Source organism: Phocoena phocoena, chromosome 1 (assembly GCF_963924675.1).
Source record: "Phocoena phocoena chromosome 1, mPhoPho1.1, whole genome shotgun sequence".
Classification (NCBI taxonomy): domain Eukaryota; kingdom Metazoa; phylum Chordata; class Mammalia; order Artiodactyla; family Phocoenidae; genus Phocoena; species Phocoena phocoena.
The window spans coordinates 30163257-30177703 of NC_089219.1; the positions used below are offsets into that span (position 1 = coordinate 30163257).

Consider the following 14447-nt stretch of genomic DNA (forward strand, 5'->3'; position numbering starts at 1 on the left):
TGGGGACCCAAGTTTCTGCACACCATCAGGGCCTTGCAGGATTCTCTCTGGCCCCTTCAGTGCAGGGACTTTGGGGCTGGGGAGGAGTGGGAGTGGGGGTAGGGGGACAAAAGCCAACTCACCCTTTTGCCTGTCTTCAGACCCTGCCTCTTCCTAAATCTTCAAAACCAGGTGGGATTCACTGGTTAAGCAAGCACACAGTGAGGCCAAAGGGGTCCCCTGCCACTGCTCTCTCTAACAGACACCGGAGATTCTACTGCTCCTTTGAGTAAGGCATTGCCCTTATCAGGTCCTCAAGTAAGTCACCAGTATTTCTGAGCACCTGTGTGGGTCTGATCTCCCTGTCTCTGGCAAATGGGACCAGGGATGCCTGGGATGGAGAAAGCCTGGCTAGTCCCATTCTCAGCTTTTCCAATATTAACTTGCCATGTGGCCAGAGGCAAGTCCCTTTCCTGCTCTGCCTCTCCATCTATAAAATAAAGGTTCTGGTGGGCTTCCCTGGTGGCGCAGTGGTTGAGAGTCCGCCTGCCGATGCAGGGGACACGGGTTCATGCCCTGGTCTGGGAAGATCCCACATGCTGCGGAGCAACTAGGCCCGTGCGCCACAACTACTGAGCCTGCGCTCCGCAACGGGAGAGGCCACAACAGTGAGAGGCCCGCGTACCGCAAAAAATAAAAAAAATTTTTTTTTTAAATTAAAGGTTTTGGGATAATCAGTCTCTATGGGGCTTTCCAGCTCTAACAGTCCAGAATGTGAGCATTCAAGGTTCAGCAAAGAACAGCGAGCAGGGGTGTCTGAACTGGGGTAAGAGGGGGGGCCATCTGGCCAGGACCTCACAGACCAAAAGGATATATATAGCTATAGATATAGATATATAGATATATAGGATATATAGATATATACCAATAGAAATGAACAAAGCCATCTGACGTTCTTACCTACAAGGCCCATGAAATTATATACATATTCTTTTAATAAACTTTTTAATTTTGGAATTAATTTTCAATTTACAAAAGAGTTGTAAAGATAGTACAGAGAGCTCCCGCATACCCCTCACCTAGTTTCAGTTTCCCCTAATGTGATCATCTCATACCACTGTGGTACATTTGTCAAAGCAAAACAAACAAACAAACAAAAAACCGGTACATCTCTATTAACTAAAATCCGGACCTCATTTGGATTTTACCAGCTTTTCCATTAATGCTCTCTCTGTTCCAGGATCCAACCAGCGACTATACTGCATCCACCTGGCGTGTCTCTTCGTGTCCTCTGGTCTGCTTCTGTCTTTCCGTGCTTTTCGTGACCCTTTCAGTTTTGAGGAGTCCTGATCAAGTATTTTGTAGAATGTCCTTCCATGGGAGTTTGTCTGAGGCTTTTCTCTGGGGTTACGGGTTTGGGGAAGAATACCACAGGGATGAGATGCCTTCCTCATCACATAGTGCTGGGGGCACGTGACTTATCACGGGGTGGTGGTAACCTTGATCACTTGGGTCAAGGTGGTGTCTGCCAGGTGTCTCCACCATACACTTCCTATTGTTCTCTTTCCCTACTCTGTTACTTAGAAGCAAGTCACTAAGCCGGGGGCACATTCAAAGGAAGAGGAGAGGATCATTAGCCTGGAGAAGGGAGAACCTACATGTGTTATTTGTAAGATTTGTCTCTACCCCGGCCCCACCCAGCTAGTTATTTATTCAACAATTTATTTCTACCAGTACCAACTCAGGGATATGGATTTTATACTTTGGGTTACTATCTAATACTCCATTATCCATTCTATTGCTCTAATTGTTGCTGCTTTGGCCACTGGGAGCTTTTGGCTCCCGAGTCGCTTTGACACACTCCTACCCTTTTGAGTTTGGGGCACTTCCTAACTCTGGCACCACAAGACACTCCAAGCTCACATTTTTCCCTGTCCCAGCCCTAGAATCAGCCGTTTCTCCGAGGAAGTAATATATTTTTAAAACAAACCCTCCAATTATCTTGTCAATAGTCCAAATGTACTGCACTGCATTTGAATACATGATGAAACAGTTCATTTGTTCAACTGAGTTTTAAAACATACTTCAATTTTTATAGCTCCTAGTGTGACAAGTCTTTTTTTTTTTTTTTTTTGGCCATGCCATGTGACATGTGGGACCTTAATTCCCTGACCAGGGATTGAACCCACGCCCCCTGCAGTGGAAGCACAGAGTCTTAACCTCTAGACTGCCAGGGAAGTCCGACAAGTCTTTTTAAAATATATTAGGAGCCTCAAAACATGGGGGGATCTGGCCCTTTCTCCATTTCCAGGAGGGCTTGTGGAACTGAACCTCTGCGGCCACACTGCTAAGGCTTGGGGGCAGCCTGCCCACGCTTCCTCCAGTGGTGACCTGGCTCCTGTGGTCCTTCCCAGTCTGAGCTGCCTGGTGGAGCTACCGAAATCCTAGGTAATTCCTGGGACTCTTCTCTCTCCAGCCTCTCCTTGCCCCCCCGCCCAGGGGGCGACCAGTCCTGGAGCTCTGCATACCCTACTCAGGCTAGCCAGGCGCAAGCAGGTGGCAGGAGAGCAGGAAGGCTCCAGGAAGGAAGTTGGCAAGCCCAGCCACTGAGACGGGCGTTCAAGGGAAGCGGGGGAGGGGGGGGGGGCGGGGGTGGAGCGGGTGGGCTGAGCACATTAGATACAGAGGGCTCCTGGGGATTCGGGCCAAAGTTTGCAAAATCCAGCTAGAAGTGGAGCAGGGTTTCCCCGGAGCAGTCCTGGGTTCTGCAGAAGAGTCAGCTTCTCGGGAAAGAGCCGCCTTCATGAGCCGGAAGAGAGCGAGACTGCGGCTCACTCTGGGAGGACACGGAGCTGCATGACTCATTGCCCAGTCCTGCTGGCTCCCTCTGGCACAGTACTGGGCAGCACAGGGCCTGGGAGTACGGGCAGAGTCCCAGCCAGGTCCTGGCCCAGGAGGCGGTCCAGGCTGGCAATCACAATCCGGCACGTAGGGACATAGGCAGGGGGCTGTGGGAGCACCGAGGAGGAAGCAACTCAGCACCAAAGGAGTCTGGGCAGGCCTCACAGAGGAGGTGACATCATCAAAAAGAGGAATAGGGGGCTTCCCTGGTGGCGCAGTGGTTGAGAGTCCGCCTGCCGATGCAGGGGACGCGGGTTCGTGCCCCAGTCCGGAAAGCTCCCACATGCTGCGGAGCGGCTGGGCCCGTGAGCCATGGCCGCTGAGCCTGCGCGTCCGGAGCCTGTGCTCCGCAACGGGAGAGGCCACAAGTGAGAGGCCCGCGTACCGCAAAAAAAAAAAAAAAAAAAGAGGAATAGAATTGGCCAGGCAGCAGTAGGGAGGGAAGAAGGGGAGGGCACTCCCGGGGCTGAGATAGGAGATGCAAAGGCACGGAAGTGTCTGCAAGGCGCTGGCACAGTGCCTGCTGCCCAGCGAGTACTCCATAAATGCGAGGCATTATCACTGTGGTTGACTTACCATCATTATGATTATTAACCTGGACTCATTACTTAATATTTTTACTACCGTAAAGGTAGTTAATACAATGAATGAATGTCTAAATATACTGCACTTTTCACTGAATTTTTCCCAACTATAAAAGGGGCTGTTCTGAAGATTATGTCTACAGTACACACAGCACTGGGCAGGAGTAGTGGTGAGCACGTGTGCTGGCACACAGAAGGAGCCTCGTTTTCCCCCTCTCCTGGAGGCCAGCCCCTGGGGGTCCTGTGCCTGGAAGACACAGAAGAAGAGGTATTTGGGGGTCTTTAAAGATGACCAGACAACAAAGCAGGGACTTGGCTAGGTGGGTGGTGGTTTCAAAAGTGACAAAGGTGGCACCTGGTGCCCTGGAATGGGAGCTCCTGGTCCTGGTTGCAAGTCTTTCCAGCTGGGACAAGGCAGGTTGTACCTGCCCTTCTATCCTGTCAAGGTCCTTATTTCAGAAAAAATTGTACCTGTCCCTGGATGGGGCCCCAGCTCTGTGTACCTGCTCCAATCACGGTGTACCTGTTGAGTATTCCTGTCTCAATGCGAAAAGTGCCTGCCTGGGTGTACCTGTCTTGATAACTATGGCTCTGCCTCCAACCGTGTGTGTGGACCAACGCCTGTGTCCCGTACTGTACCTTCGGCGTACTTAGTTAGGTCTGAAAGTACGCGGCTGTACCTGTGCCTGTATCGCCGTACACTAGGTCTGCCCGAGCCTAACTCGGTGCGCATACTTGGTTCAGCCTGGGCTTACCTTACGCCTGCGGGCCGTGCACTCCTGCCCTGCAGATCTCCTCACCGCGGGAGGCTAGAGGCTCACGGAAGAGGCAGCTCCCCGCGGCTCCAGCCCGGATTCCTGGCCAGACCCGGCGCTCTCGGGCTGCGGGGGCGGGGCCTGAGGCCTGGGCTGTGTGGGGAGGTATGGGGCGGGGATGGGGCGGGGATGGGGCGGGGCGGGGGAGGAGCAGGAAGGGGCGATGGCCGCTCCGCCCCCTGCCGCCCGGGCCCGCTCTCCCCCGCCCGCCCGGCTTCCGCGTCATGGTCCCGAGTGCCGCCCACCCGCCCCGTATAAAAGCGCCGCCGGCCTTGCCCCCGGGACTCGGCCCCACGGAGATGCCGCCGGCCGCGGCTGGCGCACGGCAGGGTGAGGCGCGCGCGACGGGGATGGGGCGCGAGTGCGGGCTTAGGGGTAGGGCGGAGGAGCGGTTGGGAAGGGCTTTGGCTGGGACTGACCTGAGCGGGAGGGACGTAGAGCCGGTCGGCTCCGGCCTCCCCTACCCCCAGGATCCTCCCAACTTAGTCCAAGTCGGAGGATCCTGGGGGTAGGGAGACCGAGGTCCGGAGGGGGAATAGGGCGCTCGCGAGGCTCTGGGCCGGGACACCCTAAGCGTCACCGAGCCTGGAGGCCAACCAGAGTTTCCCAGCAACTTTTCTCTCTGGTGGGTCGCCCCGGAAACTTCCCCTCCCCCGGTCCGGGAGTCCGGCCACGGGCCCCGCGCCTCCTGGCCTGGGCTCCGAGCACTGGGCAGGCGGGCGAGAGGAGGCGATGGCTTCAAGGGGGAAGCCCCCCCACAACGCAGTTCCAACCCAGTGGGTTTCCATCTGAGAGCCCCGCCCCGCAGCTGTCGGGGCGCGTCGAGGTCCTCGGAGGCCTCCCAAGACTTCTGGGTCCCCTGGGTTGGCGGGGGGCTGGGGTTGGGGTGGGAGGAGGGGTCAGACTGCCTAAGTTCAAGTCCTTGCGCCATCAGCTAACAGCTGGATGACCTAGAGCAAGTTCGTAACGTCTGTGGCTCAGTTTCCTCCTTTGTATTATGGGAATGATGCTCCCTAGCTGGGAAGGCTTTTGAGAGGATAACAGAGGTAACACGGAAGATGCCTTTGCATTTTGCATACTGCCACCAGTCCGTGTGGTCTCATCCTGTTGGATGGGGCGGGGTCAGGAGAGGGGTGAGAGAGAGAGAGCCATTCCGCATCCCTAACCCTCATGGTTGTCATACAGGAGCTGTGACAAGTGCCTTCCACCAGTCTGAGCTGTGAGTGGCCGGTGTAAAGAGAGGCCCACCCAGGAAGCCACCGCACCATGAGTCTGTGGGAGCTTGAAGACGGCCACAGCTGCCGAGGGACCCCCAGGCCGGCTCGGGAGTCCCCGGCCGAGGAGGCAAGGACTGCGGAGCTGCAGATGAAGGTTGACTTCTTCCGGAAGCTGGGCTACTCGTCCGCTGAGATCCACAGTGTCCTGCAGAAGCTGGGGGTCCAGGCAGACACCAACACTGTGCTGGGCGAGCTGGTGAAACATGGGTCAGCGGCCGAGCGGGAGCGCCAGGCATCGCCGGACCCCTGCCCTCAGCTGCCTCTGGTCCCCCGGGGCGGGGGCAACCCCAAGACCCCCATCCTGGAGCCCTCTCCCCCCGAGGAGGACAAGGAGGGCAGTGACCTGAGGCCCGTGGTCATCGATGGGAGCAACGTGGCCATGAGGTACATGTCACTTCTGTGGCCAAGACTGTGGCCGGGAATGGTGGCCGTGTGTCTCTGCACCTCTGGTAGAGAGGATTTCAGAAAGGAATTTGACCTCTTCTCCAGACTGGTCTAGAGGAAGGGAAGGCCCTTTATGGAGGCCCTGCTGTGTGCCAGGAGGCTCCCTTAATCCTCATGGCTTCTTGGAAGTGGGTTTTAGGGATGTTTGAGGGAGCTCAAAGTGTTGCTCAGGGTCACACGACTGGTAAGTGCCGGAGCAAAGATTCGAACTCAGGTCCTTCTGTCTCCAGAGCTACCTTATGCTCTTCAAGAGGGATCAGACTGTGGGCTCCAGCTTACTACATAGGAGCCTTCTTTCCTCCTCCATGAGATGGGGATAACCCACCCCCTCAGGTGGTGGTTGTGAGGAGTGAATGCACAGAACCTGGAGAGAAGTAAGGGCTCATTAATCAGTAGTAGTTGTTGTTATTGTTACTATTATTTAGAGTCTGGGACTGCTGAGGCCTTGTTCCAGACCTGGGCTCCCATGGAAGCGGGCCCAGCTACTGAGGCCTTTGTAGCTGTGACCAAGAGTAACCTTGAGGATCTGGCTCTACATCAAGGGTGTGGGTGGGTAGCTTGATGCTTTGGCTCCGGGGGAGCAGTGACTTGGGTCACTTCTGCTGGAGCCACCTGTGCTGGACTGGGCTCTGAGGGCTCCCCAGGGGCCGGAGCCAGGACTCAGCCCCATAACCATCCCACCTCTCCCCTACGCAGGCTCGGGGGGGGGGGGGGGGGGGGGTTGGGGGGGGAGGGGAGGGGTGGCGGGAGGGCTGCCGCGGACCCCAGGGAGCCCAGACTTCCCTTCCATCCAGGCCCTGCCCTCTGGCCCTGCTTTCTCCCAGTCCTTTCAAGGCAGGCTGGTGAGTCAGGGTTGGGTGGATGGTTCACAAGGAAAGGTTCCTGTGGGTGTGGATGGGGAGATCCCATACACAGGTGTGGAGTGGGAAGGGCTCCTTCCCTGGCTTCCCTGAGGTCTCTCAGGTAGGCTGCCTAAGGCCTCTATGCCTTTGCCCCCTCTGCCCCTCCCACACCTGGCCCACCTGGCCCAGCTCAGCTGTCTGGCTGGTCCTGGCCCAGCTCCGCAGGTGTGCAGGTGGCCCTCTTCCAGCCACTTTTGGGTCAGTCAGTCTTCCCATCTCTGAAATGGACTGAGCCTAGGTGGAAATTGAGGAAAGCTGGCATCCTCAGGCCAGCGGCCGCTGGTCCCAATGTGTGCTTTGAGAGTTAGGGGATCCCTCTCTGCAGTGTTTGGCTGGGATCAGTCAGTGACTCCCTCCTCTAGGGGCGTGGGCCAGGAGCGCTGAGCCCCGGGGGCAGCCATGTGCTGTGTGTGTTTGTGTCCCGGCAGAAGGAGGAGGGGCCTGGGCGGGAGGAGGGGCAGGTGATGCAGTGGGTGGCCAGAGGCCGAGCCGCAGGGGCTTTCTGAGCTGGGGCAGTAGCAGGAGGGGAATTCCAGCCTCAAACTTCCTGTCTCAGCTGCTGCAGGGTTCCTGCCCTCCTGCCCCCTCCCGCCCAGGGCTGGCGGGCCAGCCCCTGCCATATGCAAATCGTGGGGAAATTCACCTCTGTTTCCTTCTAAGGGAATTTTTCTCCACTAGCTGGGCCCGGCCCAGGCAGATCTTTTCACCTGGGTAGCCTGCCTTTTGGCCCTGCCCTCTGCCCTAGGGCGGGAGCCGCTGAGCTGGAGTCTCCTCCGGAATCGCACATCTTACCAGAGTCTCGTTAGACAGGCTGAGGGGCCCTGACCTTCTGGGCCGACAGGACTGTGGTGTGGGATGGGAGGATGTCTGGTTTTCCTGTGCCAGCACAGCTTCCTCCACAGCAGCGAAGGGGGTCTAAAGTTAGCTGTAGAGAGGCACTCCTGGCTTGGGAGGGCAGGATCTGGGCTTGACTCGAGGGACTAGAACATGTGTTCTACTTCTCCCAAGACTAAGGCTCTGACTACCTGCTTAAGGGATATCCTGGGGGCTAGGGCAGCTGAGAGCAGACTTGTCCCCAGCCAGGGTTTCTGATGCCTAGAAGCAGTACACTGTCCTGGAAGCCCCGGTGTCCCATGAAGTCCCAGGGCTTGCAGATGCTGGCCTGGGATGGGGCATATGCAGGTACACACGTGTGTATAGAAGGAGGCAGGTAAAGGCATGTGCAGACTGCGTACCTGAGACAGGGATCCAAGGCAGAGATGATCCCATCCCCACATTTCTGGGGAGACAGAAGGCCTAGGGCAGGGGGAAGCACTGGGCATTGCGAAGACAGACCTGGGACCTGACCCATCCTGCCAGGTCAGGGAAGGCCTCTCAGAGGCAGTGACACCTCACCTGGGTCCTGACAGAGGAGAGGAGTTTGCCAGGTGCATGGTTTTCCCTGTTCCCAGCCTGCCCCACCCTCTGAACAGTTTGTTCACACTCAACTTCGGGAGCTTTTTTTCTCTTTCCTAAATAAACCTCAGCTCTTCTGTTAGGGGCAATCCAGTACCCCCAGATGTGGGTTCAAGTTCTGCCTCTTACCAGTAGCCAGGGGACCTTCGATGAGTCTCAGAGCCTTGTAAGGATGAAGCAAGGAGGCGTGCCATGTACCTGGCCTCCAGCAGGTGCTTGGTACCCACCCATCCCCGCTCCGGGCCTGCTGTCAGGGTTGGCACTTGTCTTTGTACTGTCGTAGCATCAACACCCGTGGTGGCTATGAGCACAGCCTCTGGGTCTGCATTTCGGTTGGACCGCTGCTACTGTGGGATGCTGACAACTGGTTGCCCTCTGTGGACCAGTTTCCGCACCTGAATAAAAGGGCAAGTGGGACTTCCCTGGTGGTCCAGTGGTTAAGACGGCACACTTCCAATGCAGGGGCCTCGGGTTCAATCCCTGGTCGGTCAACTAAGATCCCCCATGACACGCAGCACAGCAAAAAAAAAAAGTGGGGTGGGCCAGGGCCCTTTAATGATAGTACCCTCCTCAGAGACTTGCTGGTGATTCAGTATTGAGCATGGAGATCAGGGCCTGCCTCACAGCTCTCAGTAAATGTTAACTTTTATTATAAGCAGGCCGGCAGATGGCAGGGAGGCCCCACCTGGTGGGGATGAGCCCTGCCTTCCGGCTGGACTTTGCCTCACCTACAGTTTATGGAGACCTTCAGCCCTGGGAGCCCCCCACCTCACTCCCAGACAGCCTCCGTGCCCGCCAGCTACCCTACCTCCCTTTCTACTTCTCTTGGGGCTCCAGCTATTACCGCCCCCAAGCCAGCCACAGGATGTGGTTGGCCATGGAGTTGCCTCTTTTGCATAACGCTTATTCTGTTTTATGTGCCAAATATGAGAGTCTGAGTTGTTCGCTGAGGGGCAGGGACTGTCGGGGTGAGAGCCCCAGCTGACCCCTTCCAGGCCCCTAGCCTGGTCCTGGAGCCCTGCCATGGCACCCAGTATTACCTGGGAGCCCCCTTCCATTCCCAGGAAGGCAGCTGGAACCTCCACTTTGTTGGACTGTCTTTGGCCTCAAGAAAACAGGAACGTTGTCACACTGACATGGGCCCTTCTTAAGGAGGCTGCAGACCACCCGGCCCGTTTTTCAGACAGAGAGGCTGAGCCAGAGCAACCTCAGGGCTTGCGTCTGGGCCCAGCCGCATTTGGATGGGGTGAGGTCTGGTCCACGGCCCTGGGATGTCCCATTTCCCAGCTCTCCTGCTGGCAGAGTCCCCAGAGTCTTCCAGACCGTCTTTTTGCCTTGGGTCATGCCTTCTCCAAAAGGGCAAGAAGAGAACAGGGAGTCCAGGCGTTTTGGGGAATTGGCAGTCAGAGGAAAAGCAGTTCCTTTCCCTTTCAGAACGGAAGGCTTCACAGCTGCCTCCTGCCCTGTGTCCCTCGCCCTCCTCAGTCCCAGCCCCTGCGGTTTGAGCAGGACTGAACTGTAATCCAACTTTAATCCGGAGCAATCTGGTTTCTCCTTCCCAGCCCCCATCCTCAGCCCTGCCGAGCCGGCGAGGGAGGGGTGGTGACTCAGTCAGCCTGTGTGTATCTGTGTCCCCATGGTCCCAGTGCCTTTCCCCCACCCCCAGGTGTGTTGTAAGCGGCCTGACCCTTCCCCATGTGGGAAGCGGGTGCTGCCAGATTCCTGGGCGTTTCCTCACTGTCAGGAGACGGAACCTCAGGGAAAGCCCCGGGTCTGGCCATCCCTGGCGGTGTGGGAACCAGCAGGGAATACAGGCCCTAGGCCCCCGCCCCCCCACCCCGGCCAGAAGGCAGGGGGCTGAGCCCAGCGGCTCCACCAGCCAGGGCAGGGGCTGGAGCGCAACCCACCTCCCTCCTGTGCGGATCTGGGAGCAGCAGGCCGACCCCGTCCTCCTCTCCTCCCCAGCCACGGGAACAAGGAGGTCTTCTCTTGTCGGGGTATCCTCCTGGCAGTGAACTGGTTTCTGGAGCGGGGCCACACAGACATCACAGTGTTTGTACCATCTTGGAGGAAGGAGCAGCCTCGGCCCGATGTGCCCATCACAGGTGAGTGGCACCTCTGAAGGGGCATGGTCTCCCTGCCCCAGGAGCCCCCATTCTCAATAGAGACCCTTTGGGTGTGAGCAACAGCTTCTAGGTCCCAAGCAGGGACCAGCATTCTTTTCCTGGCTTTTGCTGTCCTCAGCATCCCTGCTCTGAACAGCGGTCCTTGGAGATCACCTTGGGCAGCCTCTGCCTCCGGGTCCTGGGCACCTCGCTCACCTAATGGCGGCGTGCTCTTGCCATGTCCCCAACGGCACAGGGGCAGCGTGGTGTGGCGGCTAAGTCCCTGGGCTCTGGAATCCCGGCTCAGTCCCTTCTGGCTCTGAGCCACTTGCCCCTCATCTGAGACGCGGGATGGGGTGAGGATCTGATAAACCCGCAGGGTTGGTTGTGAGGAGCACACGGGTTAATACACGTAGGTGCTCAGAAGAGCACCTGGCACACACACAGCCAGTGCCAGCTGCCACCGTTGCTCTTACATGAGCCCCCAGCCTTTGGGAGGAGAGCCTGAGTTTATTTCCCTGGAAGTCTTGAGATCTGGGGGCAGGCTGGCTGGGGCCGCCTGCTCCAAGAGAAGCAGCCCCTTCTGGGTGGGTCCTTCTGTCCTGGTTGAGACACTCCTCTGGCCCCAGCTCAAGCCGCGGCTCATTCCTAGATCCCTCGAGAACAGGCTGGGCGCGACCAGGCCTGGTGTCCAGGAGTGGGAAGGAGGCAACCCAGCTCTACTGAGGAGCCTTCCCTGAGCAGGACCTGCCAGCCTGTTCTCCGGGGTCCTTGGTCTTTGGGCAGCAAACTAGGCGCCAGGCCCAGCGAGGGGCTGGGCCTCAGCAGTGGCCTCTGCAGAGCCTCTTCTTGTTCCCGCGACCCTGGAGTTGAGAGCCCTGTGTCCGGCACCCGGGGGTTCAGGGAGCCCTGCGAGCTGGCTCTGGGTCCAGGCTGGGCCCTGACCTGCGCCCCTGCTGCCTCTCAGACCAGCATATCCTGCGGGACCTGGAGAAGAAGAAGATCCTGGTGTTCACGCCGTCGAGGCGTGTGGGCGGCAAGCGCGTGGTCTGCTACGACGACCGCTTCATCGTGAAGCTGGCCTTCGAGTCCGATGGCATCGTGGTCTCTAATGACACTTACCGGGACCTCCAGGGCGAGCGGCAGGAGTGGAAGCGCTTCATCGAGGAACGGCTGCTCATGTACTCCTTTGTCAACGACAAGTGCGTTCCCGACAGCGCCGGGAGGTGCCTGTGGGAGGGGTGGAGCTGGGGCAACTCTGCTGCAGGGCCGTGGCCTCGGGCCCAGGCAGCAGGCCCCACTAGGAAGGGTCAGGCTGGGACCAGACTGGGGCTTTCTAATCTGGGGGATGGAGAAGGAGCGTGCGGTACAGGATGGTCAGTGCTTCCAAGAGAGCATCTCCACTCGCCAGCGCCGAAGCTCTGACCACAGGCCAGTGGATGCAGCCTTAGCTTCAGATGTTCGGCCTCTGCAAGCTCCCAGCAGGGGAGTCGCCCTAAAGGCGCCCGTGGCTGCGGCCTTCTGGCCTGGGACCTCCTCCAGTCCCTTGGGACAGTACCCCCTAGAGCCCAGGGATGTCCTGCTGGGCAGACACCAGTTTTAGGAGCTGCCCTCATCTCCGTGCTATCAAGGCTTCCTGTCCTGCCCCCTCGTCGGCACTGGGAAGTCCCCCATCATGTCTTGCACCTCCTCCGCAGGTTCATGCCCCCTGATGACCCCTTGGGCCGTCACGGGCCGAGCCTGGACAACTTCCTGCGTAAGAAGCCACTCATGGCCGAGCACAGGAAGCAGCCGTGTCCCTATGGTAAGACCCCCAGCTCCACCCTCCAGGGCCCTCCTCACGCCATCCCCTTCCTCTCTTGCCTGAGTCGGCCTGCGCCCCACGTTCTTTCGGGGACCCCCAACCCCATGTTTCCTGTGCTACCCACTTCCGTCTCCCACCCCCTGGTTCTAGAGCCCCCCCGGCTGAGAGCCCTCCTTAATTCTCTCCCAGGGAGGAAATGCACCTATGGGATCAAGTGCCGATTCTTCCACCCCGAGCGGCCAAGCCGGCCCCAGCGCTCTGTGGCTGACGAGCTCCGTGCCAACGCCCTCCTCTCGCCCCCCAGGCCGCCGAGCAAGGAGAAAAGTGGCCGGCGGCCTTCGCCTTCCTCTCAGCGCGGCTCTCTGCCGACAGAGCACGAGCAGTGCAGCCCGGACGGGAAGAAGCTGGGGGCCCAGGCACCCCCGGGAACCCCCCGGGAAGGCCTGACACAGACCTTCACCCCAGCAGGCAGGAGCCTCCCACCTAGTGGGGGCAGTGGCAGCAGCTTTGGGCCCTCGGACTGGTTCCCGCAGACCCTGGACTCTCTCCCGTATACCTCCCAGGATTGCCTGGACTCGGGCATTGGCTCCCTGGAGAGCCAGATGTCAGAACTCTGGGGGATTCGAGGAGGCGGCCCCACTGAGCCGGGCCCACCTCAGGGCCCTTATGCTGGCTACCGCCCCTATGGGGCTGAGCTCCCCACCACTCCGGCCTTCTCTGCCTTCGGCCGGGCCATGGGTGCTGGCCACTTCAGCGTCCCTGCTGACTACGCACCCCCGCCAGCTGCCTTTCCACCTCGAGAGTACTGGTCTGAGCCATACCAGCTGCCCCCACCCACCCCAGTCCTGCAGGAGCCCCGGGTGCCGGGCCCAGGGGCTGACAGGGGCCCCTGGGGCGGGGCAGGCAGCCTAGCCAAGGAGCGAGCCAGCGTGTACACCAAGCTGTGTGGCGTCTTCCCCCCGCACCTGGTGGAGGCTGTGATGGGGCGCTTCCCGCAGCTCCTGGACCCCCAGCAGCTAGCCGCCGAGATCCTCTCCTACAAGTCCCAGCACCACAGTGAGTAAGCCGGCCAGCCGCCCGGGCAGCACCTCCGGCCTCCGAGGGCTGCCAGGCTGGGCTTTGAGCCTTCGAGCAGCCCAGCCCCGGCCCCAGCCTGGAGGCTGCACAGAGGGAGGATTCAAGTAGGGAAGAGAACCCACAAACCAAAGATACTGTAGGATTGGTTCTGGCACCTCTAGGCGTCTGCCCAAGGGGTCAGGAGCGATCACCCTGTTGATGCACATTGTATCTGTAGTTTAAGGAGACGCTGCCAGTAACGGCTGTCAGTCTGTGGCTGAGGCCCAAACCCGCCTTTCTCTCAGAGGGCGGGGAGGGAGGCAGCAGGGAGCAGAGGCCTGGGCTGGGGGCCCTCTGCACGGCCCCCCACCTCCGCCCCGTCCCTGGGATGCCGGCCTTGGCCGGCTCGTTGGGCACCGTGTGCCTGCCCTCCGTGGGCCCTCCTCTAAGCCAATGAGGCCTCGTCCGTGCTCTAGCGGGCACGGGGCTTCATGTTAGTAAGCAAGATGCTTCTTAATAACCCACTTCCACTTCCGTCCCACTCTGTGCTCCTATCCCATCGCTCCTGCAGGGTCAAGGGCACTCTGCCCCACCCTCTCCTCCTCCCCCCTTCCTCTGTATTCAGAGCCATCTCGCCCTTCCCCAAGGGGGGACATGTGTATGTGTGTGTACAGGTGTAAATGTTAAATATTTTAACTGGAAAGCCCTTGCCTCTCTTCACACATCAATAAAGTACAATCTGAGCCCCTCTAAGAGGTGATGGTCTTTGTTGCTTCCGGGTGGAGCCGGCTCCTGGGTGATGGAAGGTCACAGGTGGGCACCCCAGGTCTTCCTCCACACCAGCTCCCTGACCCTCCTCTGGAAGGAGGGTTTTCTGAGTTCTACCGAGAGTGCTCTGTCCCTTGGGGTAGAGGAGTCCTTCCTGAGGCCTTGGGTCAGGCCTTGAGAGGAGGCGGCTGTGGACACACGGGCAGAGTGTCAGGAAGCAGAAGCGTGAAGCTTGCAGTCCTGAGGCTGCAGCGTGGGGAAGGGGTGCTGTTGCGGGAGAGTAGGGGGATGGATCAGGCTGGCCCCTCCGTCTGCCCCGTGAGCAGAGCTGAGCGTTCCAGGAGAGCTTGTAGAGTG

At 58.9% G+C, this 14447-nt stretch overlaps 1 protein-coding gene across 1 annotated transcript; it reads left to right on the forward strand.

Moving 5' to 3' along the window:
- Positions 1–4574: 4574 nt before the first annotated feature.
- ZC3H12A (zinc finger CCCH-type containing 12A) lies at positions 4575–14066 on the forward strand. Its single transcript, XM_065885754.1, has 6 exons — positions 4575–4609; positions 5465–5940; positions 10323–10462; positions 11430–11664; positions 12160–12266; positions 12456–14066. Exons 2-6 carry the CDS (start codon positions 5546–5548, stop codon positions 13328–13330), a joined length of 1752 nt encoding a protein of 583 aa, XP_065741826.1. The 5' UTR covers positions 4575–4609; positions 5465–5545; the 3' UTR covers positions 13331–14066.
- Positions 14067–14447: the final 381 nt, after the last annotated feature.